This window comes from Lolium perenne, chromosome 7 (genome assembly GCF_019359855.2).
Source record: "Lolium perenne isolate Kyuss_39 chromosome 7, Kyuss_2.0, whole genome shotgun sequence".
NCBI classification, from domain to species: domain Eukaryota; kingdom Viridiplantae; phylum Streptophyta; class Magnoliopsida; order Poales; family Poaceae; genus Lolium; species Lolium perenne.
In genome coordinates this window covers 268,390,367-268,404,717 of record NC_067250.2, presented here as the reverse complement: position 1 = coordinate 268,404,717, position 14,351 = coordinate 268,390,367, and the positions used below count along the sequence as shown (strand labels likewise).

The 14,351-nt window shown below is 46.2% G+C and overlaps 2 protein-coding genes across 4 annotated transcripts; one reads left to right on the top strand and one right to left on the bottom strand.

Moving 5' to 3' along the window:
• Window positions 1–3,130: 3,130 nt before the first annotated feature.
• LOC127312792 (uncharacterized) lies at window positions 3,131–7,003 on the bottom strand. Of its 3 annotated transcripts, none has more exons than XM_051343345.1 (2): window positions 6,809–6,991; window positions 3,131–3,577 (listed from the first exon to the last, which is right to left on the bottom strand). In XM_051343345.1, exon 2 carries the CDS (start codon window positions 3,562–3,564, stop codon window positions 3,355–3,357), a length of 210 nt encoding a protein of 69 aa, XP_051199305.1. In that variant the 5' UTR covers window positions 3,565–3,577; window positions 6,809–6,991; the 3' UTR covers window positions 3,131–3,354. The 3 variants fall into 3 exon arrangements, with proteins under 3 accessions (XP_051199305.1, XP_051199306.1, XP_051199304.1); XM_051343346.1 differs by lacking the exon at window positions 6,809–6,991 and adding an exon at window positions 4,053–4,497; XM_051343344.1 differs by lacking the exon at window positions 3,131–3,577 and adding an exon at window positions 4,071–5,962 and having other exon boundaries at window positions 6,809–7,003.
• Window positions 7,004–9,367: 2,364 nt separating this feature from the next.
• LOC127312791 (serine/threonine/tyrosine-protein kinase HT1) lies at window positions 9,368–11,310 on the top strand. The gene is made up of 2 exons (XM_051343343.2): window positions 9,368–10,784; window positions 10,891–11,310. Exons 1-2 carry the CDS (start codon window positions 9,849–9,851, stop codon window positions 11,140–11,142), a joined length of 1,188 nt encoding a protein of 395 aa, XP_051199303.1. The 5' UTR covers window positions 9,368–9,848; the 3' UTR covers window positions 11,143–11,310.
• The last annotated feature ends 3,041 nt before the right edge of the window (window positions 11,311–14,351 follow it).

Sequence of the window (14,351 nt, the reverse complement as noted above, 5' to 3'; positions counted from 1 at the left end):
TTTTGCAGAATTTTAAATTTTTCTCTCAAATACTACCTCCGGTCATGATTAATCGACTCGGAGTGTAGCGATCGAACTGCTACATTAGACACTGCCCGGCGTAAATTAAACACGACCAGAGGGAGTATGAATAAATCCTGTTGAAATTCAGAGTTTTTAGTGGGGGCTCATGCCCCATTCAGCTTTACTTGGGTCTGCCCGTGTGTGGGACCAAAGGGACTTACGTTACGAGGCTGATATAGGAACCCCCTTGAACTTAAGTTAGAACAACCAATCGCCATGGCCACGCGCGGTTTGATCCATCTATCTAAACATTGTTCTACTACGCCAAGTCGAGGCACACGCTCGAGAGCCGCCAAGACCGCACCTCAAAATCGCGATGGAGGGGAGCCCTGCCCCCCACCCTCCCCCCTCCTGTGCTTGGGCGTTGCCCTACGGCGATCCGGCGGCGGTCAGGCGATGTGAGATGTAATGGAAAGATGGGGTCAAGGGATACGGGGTGGTGCACCGCTGCGGGCTGGGGTGCCCGGTGAGGCGGTGACGTCTTTTCGGTGGCCAGCGTTGGGTGGGGCTGGCCGGAAGGGGAGGGAGCTTGTATATAGACTAGTTGCTCAGTTTGACAATGCGCCACTGATTTGCTAGTGTTGTGCAGCCGATTAGGAGTGGGCAAACATGGTCCCGCTAACGCTGAAAGGGTGATGCGTCATAACACTTAATTCTCTTTGTATCACCGGTACGTCTAGCCAGGAGAGCAATTGGGAGGCATCAACTGCCACAAAATCAATCTATGGTTTTGTCCTCCTCTTCGGAGACACCCGTTGGTCCGTTCCACCTCCAATAGCCTTGTGCTCTTGAAGGTATGACTGACCATGACCTCTAGTTAGAGGGGAATTCTCCCTCTTTCTTTAGGTTGTTTTCCAATGTCTTTTTTGGGATAATGAGGTGGCGGCTACATCTTGAAGTTATAATAAGATCTTCCTCGTCCTATCCTCGCTTCAGTGGTGCGTCTAGTACGTACGTACTGGTGGGGGATACGTGGAGTCGTGCGTCCGGCGGATCTCCTGGAACTCAGTCAGTTTTCGTGTTCGTTGGTGTGATTTCATGCTAGTCTCGTCAGATCTATGATTGTCATCATTAGCGATGGTTGCTGCTCTGGTCCTTCGTGGATTTAGCATGACAATTTTCTCCGGTGATGGAGGGACGAGGACGGCGGCACGCCTTTAGCTTGTTCTAGTGTCTGTAATCATCGGTAGGTGGTCCAAAGACCTATTTATAATTTTTATTAGTTTTTGGATTATTTATATTATTATTGATGATTATTAATAGATCGGGAGAACACTTAATTCTCTTTTTTCCAGGAGAAAAGGAGAGAAAATAACCGCTTTGCCATGTTATAAGTTTTGTTGAGCTTTTGTGTAAAGAACAAAATCAGAACTTGCTGGTCATTTGTTTTGGATTCACACAAAAAAAAACAGTTTTGATTACTTAGAGCGTGCTGATCTGTGTGCTGATAATCGTGGGACACTATGCGCTTTGACCAATGTATGCCCAGATTCGATTACTTTGGTTTCTTTAAGAGGCAGGCTCAATATGGTCACATCCACTGCTTAGTTAACACTTGAATCCTTAGTTTCATTTTTTAAAAGCTAAAATAATACTCCATGGAGTACATTGGTAAAATTAGTTTTATTGAGAACAAATTTTAGTGTTCACTTGAGCATTATCTCTCTGTGACTATTATTACTGGAACTTCACGTCTCTATGTGTTAATTCAAGATAACAGATAAACAAATCACGTTGCAAACATGTCGGTTGTCATTCATTTGTATATCGCTCTGAGTATATTTATGTTTGACTGTGAGGACCCGAATTTAAATTCTACAACCCCCATGTTACATTGACCTACTGGAAATATCAGTTGTTTGCTTGACATGACATGTTTGCAACTTCTGTTCTTGAAGAACTCAATTTAAGAGTCCGGGAGTGCCATAATGTTCTTGTTCATCAGGTGGGGTACAATTAAGGACCGGGAGCACCAGGGCATGTTCATCTGATGTGCTGCTCCTGCTCTTTGTTCAGGTATGTGGCTACTGCTGCTGCTGATGTGAGTCAAGGAGCACCCGGTGGTCAAGGAAGAGGCGAGGACCAAGGTGAGCACCTGCTGGCCGAGGAAGAGGCGAGGACCTGTGCAAGTAGCTGCTGGTTGAGGCTGATACTAGGATCACCGGGGCGAGCACCTGCTGGTCGAGGAGGAGGCGAGGCGACCAACCTGGGCGGGCACCTGCTGCTGGTCGAGGCAGAACCCATGAGCACCTGGGTGAGGAGATGGTGGTCGAGGCAGAGCCGAAGAGCGCATGGACGAGGAGATCGTGGCCGAGGCAGATCCCATGGGTGAGGACATCGGTCGAGGAACAAAGCACTAAGTGCCTGTTTGTTTGAGCTGCAGCTGGACGACAAGCAGCTGGAGCTGGTGGGATCTTAAAAGCAGCTGCTGGACAGCTTGTGAAATATAAAACTGTTGTTTGGCAACCTGCTTTTAGGACGGCTGGTGAACCTATAGCTGGTGGTGGAAGTCTGAAATACCCTTGTACCAAGAAAACATGATTCATTTGAGTATGCTATATTTAGTTCAAACAATAGATTAGCACCTATTTTAGGGAAAATATATTTAATATTTGTTGTTCATTCCACAAGAGATTCATTGCTACCAAATATATTAGTAAAGAAATAGCAGAACAACTCTAAGTTGTTCATTTCATAGAATCACATGAAAGAACAAATTTCAAGCAACTAAAATAAGCTGGGCAATAAGCGGGGAACACTTAGGCGAGTAAAATGGGCCATGGGCGAGGAAGCGATCGCTATCTGATTCAAGTTTCAAATCAGGGGTACTAATGCCTTTTCACACCTATTTAGCTTGGTCGGAACACGGAGGGAGGGAGTAATGTCCATAGAATTTTCCGTAACCCACCAGTCCGTAGGTCTAGGATTAGTGATCCATTTTGGTGTGATTGTTCCCTTCCGTCTGCTTACCACTCAACAAGATCATCAATTGTATAGGGTGCAGCAAGGTAATCATCCTAAATCTCCTTCACAACTCACACAGCCAAACCAATCAGAAATAGCATCATGATACTAATTGGTTTCACTTTTCTTTCAAGAATTCAAGCAAAAGAGAGTAACAAAGGAAGCTCGACCCAAAATGCAAATGCACAACTTAAAACGAGCAGAGGTTAAACCGTATTGTCCCTGAGATAGAAGAATAGCTCAAATTAACCAAGAAAACTTCCATTAACGAAGCTCACTAGCTAAAACCAGACACAGTAAACAAATCTGCTCAAGGCTAACAGCACCCTACTTGTTGTCCTTGTTCTCCTCCGCTTCCTGCTCGTAGCGGCGTTTGAACTTTGCAATCTGTCCCAGGCTTTGAGCCATCTGCCGCTTTGCCCTCATGTGGTACACTTTGCCGGTATGGTTCACCTTGGTCATCATGACGTTGATCAGTCTGCCACTCTGCGTCACATATGAGATCCACTGCATCTGAGGGTGTAGTCCTTTCCTCATCCTTTCAACCTAACTGCAACCAGGGTACAAACTCATCAGAAAAATAAAGATGTAAATAGATGTCTATTATCATGTTTCCAGATGTTAACAATTAACAAAACATCCATTTCCTCAACACACATGCATGAACTCATAGGTTATGAAATAATGATCACCATAGACAGTAGGACCTTGCCATTATCAATCCATCATAACAATTCAAAGTTTGAAGTACATTACGAGCAATACATATGCACAAAGTTCTCTGTTATATGATTGCTAAAGAATTATAAACAATGCTACTTTAACTACTTGGCCATTTTTGGCAACCAGCACAATTCGGCCATACAAAACAAGGTAGCATGGTATGCAACCACACATAGAAACAATATATAGATATCATTAAATTGATAAACTGATATGATTGAGCAACAGGTAGTGCATAGTCAAAGTTTATTTGAACTCCACAAAATATAAAACACTACTCGCTTACTGATATGATTGCTTACTGATAGGGGTGGGAAACAAATCAGATACTGCACTTCCCGCTTTCTTTCCCATACCTCCGAACAGAGAATGCATACGATATGAATCATATCATATACAGACTGGATGTTAATGAGTGTCAATACAGATTGGAAGTTCACTCAATTCAGTACAAATATGAATATCTATAACTTCAATGACAGATATAGAAAACACACAACTAGATAACAGTTGTGTCTACGAAAGGTTCTATTGTGTGCTATGAAGCAAACTATTTTGCGGCCTGGACATCAAGAGGCGGAGGTCTGGCTCAGGTCGGTGAGTATCTTCCAAGATTCCTTGGTTGTATCTGAGAGACAAGCTCTCTTTTTTCCAGCTGCTTCTCAGCTTGATTAAAAATGTAACAAAATATGTACCCATTATGGGTACAATGTTTTGCTTTACCAACTGCTCCTAGTGCGGAAGTCTTAACGCTTCTGGCGCTTCTGAGAGCATTGATTGGATTTGTGGCCTTCTTCACCGCAACTGTAGCATATCAACAATCGTGCTGGTATGTTGTCTACTGTAACCAAAGGACTAGACTTGTCGGGGGTCAATGCTGGATGTCTTAAGGGACAACTAAAGGCCCGGTGCCCTTCCTCACTACAGATAAAACATCCAGCCGACAATACCGGCTTCATTTCTGATGAATGTTTAGCAGTGAGAGGGTCCTGTTCTTTTAATTCTTTGCACAAGTTGGAAGATGTAGGTATTGTGCTGCTCTCTTCTAACTCTCTGGACAGGTTGGCAGATGTAGCTCCGGACTTCTGAGGACAATGATTGCCATGGTGACCTTCTTCATTGCATTTCAAGCATATCGTTTTTAACACTCGTGTTGTCGTGTTTCCTGTTCTAACTTCGGGATTTGACTTGCTGGGGGTCGGTACTTTTGATATTGAGATGCAACCATTGGCAAAGTGGCCTCCCTCACCGCAGCTGTAACATTTCCGTGATTTTGGCTTTTTTCCTGCTGATTTTTTAGCAAAACTAGGTTTGCATACTTGTGATTCTACGGATGGCTTGGCAGGTGTAGATAATGAGTTGCCTTGTTTTGATAGTGCAAGTTGCAGAGCAGCTTGTAAGTTCTCTCTCTGATCCTTACACACTGCAGTCAACGCTGAATTCAAGGGGCACTGAGCAAGATAATGATCCCGAGAATCACAAATAAAGCATGTAACCTCACTCATTCGACACTCTCCATGCGGATGATGTTCGTCACAACTTGAACAACTGAGACCATTTGTACTAGCACTATGCCCTATTTCTCCACAGCGGGTGCAAGCCAGATTCTCAGACTTGTTATTCTCAGACTTGTTCTGCTGGCAACACCACAAATAACAATGGCCTTTTTTGCTACAGAGTGTGCAAATGACTTTGCGCTCCCGATCCTTCATAGGGCAGTCACAAGTGTAATGTCCTTCCTCACCACAAACCAAACAGGTGATTATCCCATCCATTTGGTCCTGACAATATCTATTTTCTATATTTTGTTGGTATGAGTTTAGTGTAAGAGAATATTGAGTTTCTTGCCTGCCATCTGAACTCCCTAGCGGGGCAGTGAGTGGACCATTCCATCGAGGGCACTCTTGAGTAAAATGACCTGGATATCCACAGCAATTACATGTGATGTGCATTCTTCTACCATCTTGCCTGCCATCTGAAAACCCTAGCGGGGAAGTGATCGAACCATTCCATCGAGGGCACTCTTGCGTAAAGTGGCCTGGATACCCACAGCAATAGCATGTGATATGCTTTCTTGTACCATCTTCGGATCGATTTCCATGTTGGTTACTGCAGAAGTTGGGCTTGAGATCTGTAGTTGTCTTCCACTTTCCTTTTGACCTATTTTCCTGACTCTTGCCAGATGATCCACTGGTTGCCATTTGAATTATTTCTGATCACGGAGAATAGATAAGAGGGAAAATCATATGAGACAAGGAAGAACCTAGTTTGAGGAGTGCAATAAAATGCTATTCTAGGTGCTAGTGAAAGCCGCTGTAAAAAAAAGATGCAACAGATTATTATAGCCAAAACAGCTAAAATGGCATCCACTAATGTTACATGAATACCCCAATGAAGCACCAAAGTTTAACCAGAACTATCCAAATCCTCCTATTGCTACCAAACGCAGAAAACGAGACTACAGAAATCTAACTACCATTTTTCTTTTAATTTCTCCACCATAGGGCTAGTTGTTTGTGCATAAAAAGGTTGCCGTCTGCAAGAATTTATGGAATGTAAAAGGTAGCCTTTGTTCCTGCGAGTTGGGCATACTGCTACTAGGTCATAACGACATAATTTATTGATCTACAAAGCTGTCTCTGTTCAGAAGAGAAAGAATGAACAACTCGATGTTTGAACTGCAGATAATTGGTTTTTTTTTTTTTGTCAGAAGCTACTGGATATTGCTTATTGAGTTATTGAGCAGCGTGATATATTTGCTCCGATATGCATAAACAAACGAAGAGGTGACCGACTGATGAGCAAATAGATTGATTAAATGCCCACTCACGATGTCCAAGAAGAGGTTTCTGCTGAGCAGCTCTTTAGGCAGCAATTCACGGTTGAAACCTAGCGGGTGCACTAAATCTTTGTTTTAACCTAACGCACGCACCAAATCGAGCCGCCAAAATGATTCAGATTTCGATCTCTAGGCCAAACCACCTATTCTGAGGATCCAACGGAAGGGGAATGGATCTACAAAGAGCAGATCCGCCATGACACGAGGGCGTAAGCGTACCTTAAAGGGGTGAGCAGCGGGGGAGAACCGGCGGCAGTGGAGAGCCGGAGCAGGGGGACTCGGCGGCGGGCGGCGGCAAAGATAGGGAGCCGGGAAGGGTTCAGCAAGCCCGGGTAGAGCCACCCAGCGAAGGGATCCTGCTTCGCAATTGCGATTCCTCCTGCTTCTCGGCCGGAACGACAAACGTTCGGTACTGCTCTTCCTTTTCCGAATGGGCTGGGACCCCATTAGTCTCGTTTGGGCCCATTGGAATGGGAAAGAATTGAGCCCACATGAGTAATTCGGTGTATCCGCTCAAATGAGCCCACAAGAATTTGAGCCCACGTGAGTGAGCGAGTGAGGGAGAGAGAGACATGGTGGTGACTGGAGTGGAGACCGGCGCACGGGGATAGTTGAGGCATCTCCCGCAACACGTGCAATAGTTGCACGAGCGTTGCACATTTCCACGACAACGGGCTAGGCTCCATATACACGGCTGATTCAGCAGTTCCTCCCTTATTGACTAGCATCCGGTAGGCAGATCTAACTAGGAAGATACCCTTTCAATCGAAATGACATGCCCATGAGTCAGTTTGTATTCTTGTATGCAATGGAATATTTAGTAATAATCGAGACGTCCATTGGTAAAAAGGTCTCGCGAATCAGGTCTGGCCTCCAGCTTGAAGATGTACCATCGATAAGTTCGGATACTTTATGAGAAGGTTGTTGTTTTAGTGAAGCAATTGGGCTTAGATTGGTATTGTGTGGCAACCAATTCACTGTCCAAATATTTGTTGATTGCTCGTCACCAATCCTCTTGATAAACCTTGGACTAAGACCGAACATCTAAAATGGAGCACCATATGTGATGGATGAGAACGGTATCTAAAAAATGATGTATTTGTGAAATAAGCCGCCTTTAGTATCTTTTCACTCAACGATTTAGGCTCATTATTCCCACGCTTGTCATGACATAAGCGCTAAATTAAAGAGTTTCACATCCCCGAACCTCAATCCTCCAAGAAATTTAGGCAGCGTCATCATTTTCCAAGAAACCCAATTTTCTTTCATTTCCCCCTAAGTGCTTCCCCACCATAAGGGCACGTACAAAGGAAGCGATTACAAGTGGTCGCTTCAGTACATCCAGATCAGCGCCAGCATGTGAGGCCACTGCTCGTTTTTTTCATATGCCCAGCGCTAGTAGCTTCGTGACGCAAGCATACTGCACACTGTGCCCCATGGCCATCCAATCTCCTTCCTGTGTTTTACTTTTCTCCTTGTGCTTTTCCCATCTTCACATTCTTTTTTCCTTTCTTTACTTGAGGATCATGCCTCCTCTGCAAGAAGCCACTGCCTCATCCGAACCTCCTTTTAACCTACACGGTGGCATCCGATCCTAGCTGGACATGTGAGGAAGTAAGTTGGGGCATACCATTGGCCATGCCCTAACTGTCTTGTAAGTGAACTAATATGTTCACACAGTCCCCTTGACAATATGAAACATGCCATCAAAAACACCGGGATTGCTTGCGCAACATATTTAATAAGCACATCCTTACCACCTGCCATGAGGATTTTCTCCAACCATCTTTTCACGTTGCTCTAGAACCGATCCTTTAAGAACTTAAACATGCCATATTTTGAAACTCCAACAGTCCAACATATGTTGGCATTCCCATATATCTCTCATTTAGAAACTCAATAGAGATGTTCAAAAAAAATTCGCCTCATCTCTCCTAAATTGAGGGTACCCTTTACTAAAGAAAATTGAAGACTTATCCTTGTTTATCCTCTGCTTGACAATAGGATTCCAACAAGTTCGACACCGCTTCCGCTTCCTGACTACTTCCCTTGAAAAAGAACAGATTGTCATCCGCAAATAACAAATGGTTCATTGCCGGAGCCGATGGAGCCGCTTTGATACCGCCAAGGTGCAATGACTGATTAGATTAGATTTTAAAAAGGCACATGATGCCTAATTTGCACAGAAATTTGGAGCGGATCCTTGGGATACTCTTTGGGCCACATACTACATCACTGTAATGGGCCTCGGTCTGTTGAGAAGGAGATCTTACCATGAACTGATAGAAAATCGGCCCAGCTACAGAAAGTTTGGTCACTGAAACTTCAGATATAGATCACTCAAATTTCCCCCCTCTTCTTCCTCCGTTCCTCGCGCGCTGCAGTTGCTTTCCGGGAAGAAATGACGCAGCTGGTGATGTCATACAAGGTATAGACTGGCTGGCGGCGGCCGGCCGATCACCCGTTCAGACCACCAGAAAAACGCCTCCCATATAACAGGGTGGATCAAAGCGTTAAAGTGCGCAGCCCCTGATGCATCTGTAACTTTCAGACACCACTCCTTTTTTTCCTCCTAAATATCCATCTCACTGCTTGTCATGTCATACGAACCTTTTCCGTCTCCCCTCTTTCTCTTTTACAGATATTGTAGGTGCATGCCTCATCCCTCATGTCCTGGAAACTAGGCTGACGAGAGAACGCGACGGAGTGTGCGTGCATGCGGCCTAGCTACCAATATTGCATGCAACTGGGCTGGGAGAGTGACAAGAAAAGTGGCCCTTTTGCTGAACTGCTTCTTCACGAGACATCCTTGAGCGCCTTTAATCTTTCCATCCATCCATGGCTTATCTTCAGAGTTCAGTGTCAGCAGCACCTTCCAGCCAGCGTACGTCTAAACTACTACTACTGCAAGAGAACGAGGAGGAAGAAGAAGCAGGAAGAATGCGTGCGCTCGATCGCCTTTAGTTTTTGCCAATTGTGTCTTTCAGGAAACATCATCTAGCTAGCTACCTAGCTACAGGTCGGTAGCTGCATGATTGGGATAAGGTAGCTTAGAGGGTAGGCCGTATATAGCATGCCATGGAGTTTTCACTCATGGGCACGGATACTTTTCTTCGGACCCTGCCATAACTCATAAGTATCGACGGTACGTCAAGCAATGTTCGTGGCGCGGCGTTCTCCCGGCGTGGTGTCGCTCCGTCGCCGACGAATCCCTGGCACTGGCACGACGTGTTGGTGCGATTCTTGATCTTGCTCATCGATGCTTTCCTGCTTCCGGCAGCCGCGGCCGGCCGGTGACGCGAGCCAGAGCGGCGGCGCGGCGTCGTCGTCGTCGCCTCGGCGGCTGTTCGCGTCGAGCTTGTTCGCCTCCTCGCCGTCGACGTCGGGCAAGAACCCGTGGCCGTCGGAGCCGGACGACATGGAGAAGAAGCGGTGGGACAGCATGGAGTCGTGGTCGATGCTGCTGGACACGGCCATGGCCCCCTCGTCCTCCTCGTCCGGCGGCAACAGCGGGCGGCGGGAGGAGTGGATGGCGGACCTTTCCCACCTCTTCATCGGCAACAAGTTCGCGGCGGGCGCCAACAGCCGCATCTACCGCGGCATCTACAAGCAGCGCGCGGTGGCTGTGAAGATGGTGCGCATCCCGGAACGCGACGAGGTCCGGCGGGCCGAGCTGGAGGAGCAGTTCAACTCGGAGGTGGCGTTCCTGTCCCGGCTCTACCACCCCAACATCGTGCAGTTCATCGCGGCGTGCAAGAAGCCCCCCGTGTACTGCATCATCACGGAGTACATGTCGCAGGGCACGCTGCGGATGTACCTGAACAAGAAGGACCCCTACTCGCTGTCGCCGGAGACGATCCTGAAGCTGGCGCTGGACATCTCGCGCGGTATGGAGTACCTGCACGCGCAGGGGGTGATGCACCGCGACCTCAAGTCGCAGAACCTGCTGCTTAACGACGAGATGAGGGTCAAGGTGGCCGACTTCGGCACCTCCTGCCTGGAGACGCGCTGCCAGGCCACCAAGGGCAACAAGGGCACCTACCGATGGATGGCGCCGGAGATGATCAAGGAGAAGCCCTACACGCGCAAGGTGGACGTCTACAGCTTCGGCATCGTGCTCTGGGAGCTTACCACCTGCCTCCTCCCCTTCCAGGGCATGACACCCGTCCAGGCCGCCTACGCCGCCTCAGAGAAGGTTCGTTCGATACATTCCGTTCGTCTCTCTGCTCCATACGCGCTGTGTTTGTTGTCGCTCTGAAATCTGACACTTTACCTGTAATTTTTGATGATCGACATATCAGAATCTCAGGCCGCCGCTGTCGAGCTCGTGCCCGCCGTTGCTGAACAACCTAATCAAGAGGTGTTGGTCGGCGAACCCGGCGAGGCGGCCGGAGTTCAGCTATATCGTGTCGGTGCTGGACAAGTACGACCACTGCGTCAAGGACGGGACGCCCATCATGGTGCACCAGGAGCTAAGAATCTGGAGCTCCTTCGTCAAGATCTTCAGGATGGGATGCGTCGCAAACAACTTGTCCATACCGGTGCACTCCTGATCGTGATCGGTGACAAGACCATCATAATCTGAGTTCATGATATGATATTTCTTTGTAACTATGAGTATTCCCGCATGTACGAATGCCCTGCTTCTGTTTGTTAATTAATTTGTCATTTATGGCTTTATCTGACAAGTTATCTGAATGCCATATTATCTCAGATGTCAATACTCAATTCCCCACAAATGTAACTGAAATCTGTAAAATTTATCTCTCCCATTGAAACCCAAAGAACTGACCGATTTCATTAAAACTTCTTCTATTAATGAATACTATGTACTCCTTCCATATCGATTTATTAGTCTTACCTGTGTACCTAGACCGTGAGTTTAATCTATGTAAATATAAACTATAAATATAACAAAAATTAAACCATTATAAAATATAATATCTAAAATTTCTTGTGATATTTTTTTGTAAATATATCTTATATTATACATTAGTAGGGAAAATGTTACCGCCGGCGGACTAAATAAGTCTACTGCCGGTGCACAAGTGCGCGCAAGTGCTACCACACCAGTGGTAGCAGGCTTCCGTCAACTTCTGGTGCGCCAACGGTAGCCTGTTACCGCTAGCGCACCTGCGTGGTGCGGATGGTGCACCGGCGGTACAATAGCTGGTGTGTCACTGATATTATTTCTTGATTTTCTTTTGATGTTTATACTTATTTATATAGGTATAATATACAGATTTATATAGCATCAATACATAAGCATTATACAAATATAGGAGTGGACAAATACATATATACAATCTCTAATTTACGCTATCAATATATAGTCAGTATATAAATAATGAAATGGCCTAAATATTGGTTCATCATGGTAGAACGGAAGTAGATCATCCAATAGACTGTGACGTCCTGGCCAGGGCTCAACAATATTAATATGATAGTCATATCAATAAGTTGTAACTTTTTTTTCGGAAGTTCATCTTCAAAGAAATCCGAGGTTAAGCGTCCTTCTCGGATGCACATGAGTAAGGACAAATTATGCAAAAAAACATGTATTGATCTATGGGACTAGTCTAGATATCCTAGAGAGCTGTCAAGAGTAACAGGCCCGACCAGGCTTGGTCGCGGTGTTACATTTAGTATCAGAACCGACCTTCGCGGTAATATGGGCATGTGCGGGTCAGGGGAGCGGATATGTAGCCCATCGTGGTACATGTTCCGGCACTGGACGCATGGACATGTGCCAAGAGGGAACGTTCCTAGCTTGGGGCTGATCGACGAGGGCGTCGATCATCTAAGGGGGGATGAATGTGACATACTGACCCAAGGCTCAAGATGACTCATAGGATACTCATATCAACAAGTTGCAACTTCTATTCTCGAAGGCCATCTCCAAAGAACTTCGACCTTAAGAGTTCTTGTCCTGGAGTGATTTGACGATGGGTGACCGATCCGGAAGTTCTTCCCGGATGCGCACGAGTGAGGATAAGTGCGCAGAAAAGACATATGTTGATCTATGGGGCTAGTCTAGATACCCTAGAGAGGTTCCAGGGATAACAGACCCGAGGTGTTACAGAGACAAAGTTATTACACGAATACATCCTACAATCACATATAAAAGAAATGTAGTCGGAGTGAGCAAGGTGGGGATCATGATAAAGTTGGTCTTTATGGGGTTTCTCCTCATCTCTCCACTACCGGAAAAGGGCTTATCAGGAGGGTCTGTTGTGGCCATTGTAAGTTGTAAGTAAGTGATGAGAGAAAAAGAGAGCCCTCGCATATTCCTCCTCATCACGATACGCCGTGTGTTGCGGGAATTTCGCCGAGCTGAGTTTATATTTTTTTTCTGTTCAGGAAATTAATCGTGTTATTAATCAAGTCATTAACACGGTCGTTTCAGTCCGGATTTTCTGGATCATGGCTGTATCAACTCAGACATGGGATACGCCCCATGATCTTCCCAAACCGCAGTATATAAACTTGGACGTGAACACTAGCTTGTACACGACATATGTGACAATGTTCTTCTAGAACCTTGTGTTGCCGCCATTGTGTTCCTCCTCTCGTCCTTTGGTGTGCACCGATAGACGGGACAATATGCCTTCGAAACCACACCTCTTGTAAACATATACATTTGAGGGTCGAACAGGTTTTTGGAGAGTTCTTCCGCGCGAATATTGGCAACACGTTGTTGTCCAACGACGAGTTTTCCAAAGACGACTTCTTCCCGAACGCCGACAACCCCTTTCGCAAACTCAACATAGAAGACAACAATGCCACTGTTGCTGCCAGCGCTAACGCTACTGTTGCTCAAGCTGCACCTTATGTGATTCTTCTCTCTCTCTGATCTTGCTTGAGTTTCTAGTTTTGGTGTTTGGAGTAGATGTGATAGTGTTATCACCAGATTTTGGACAAATCCAGAGGTGGGCCATAAGAGAGATGGGCTTAGAGGACTACACGTGGAAGATCTCTGAAGCGGCCTTGCACGGAGAATTTGGGCTAGTTTGCCCGTGTATCTTTAATTATAGTAGGTCATATCTTAGATCAAGGTTTAGAATTTGTATCGCGCACGGTGGGATATTCCCACGTTAGAAAGTCCGCTGGACTATAAATATGTATCTAGGGTTTATGGAATAAACAACAACACAACGTTCACCCCAAAAACAAACCAATCTCGGCGCATCGCCAACTCCTTCGTCTCGAGGGTTTCAATCAGGTAAGCGACATGCTGCCTAGATCGCATCTTGCGATCTAGGCAGCACAAGCCCCACGTTGTTCATGCGTTGCCCGTACTGAAGCGTCTTTGATGGCGGGCAACGTAGTTATCATAGATGTGTTAGGGTTAGCATAGCTCTTCGTATAAACATGCTTACGTAGTGCAACCCTCGCATGTCTAGCCGCCCTCACGCCTATCTCAGGCGTGGGGCGGCACCTACTTGTTCATCATCTAGTAGATCTGATCCGTTACGATTGCTCCTTGCTCCGCAAGGATTAGTTTAATATCTGCAATAGTTAGGCCTTACGAAGGGGGGGAGGATCCAGCGGCACGTAGGGTGGCGTTCGCAAGTCCTAAACAGGATGTTCCGATGATCAACGTCACGTTGGTTGTGTGGCCTTGTTTAGGATCGGCTTACGAGCACCGTGCGTGGCCGCGAGGCCCAACCTGGAGTAGGATGATCCGATTATGCGGTGAAAACCCTAAATCGTCGTAGATCTCATTAGCTTTATCTTGATCAAGCAGGATCACCAGGTATTC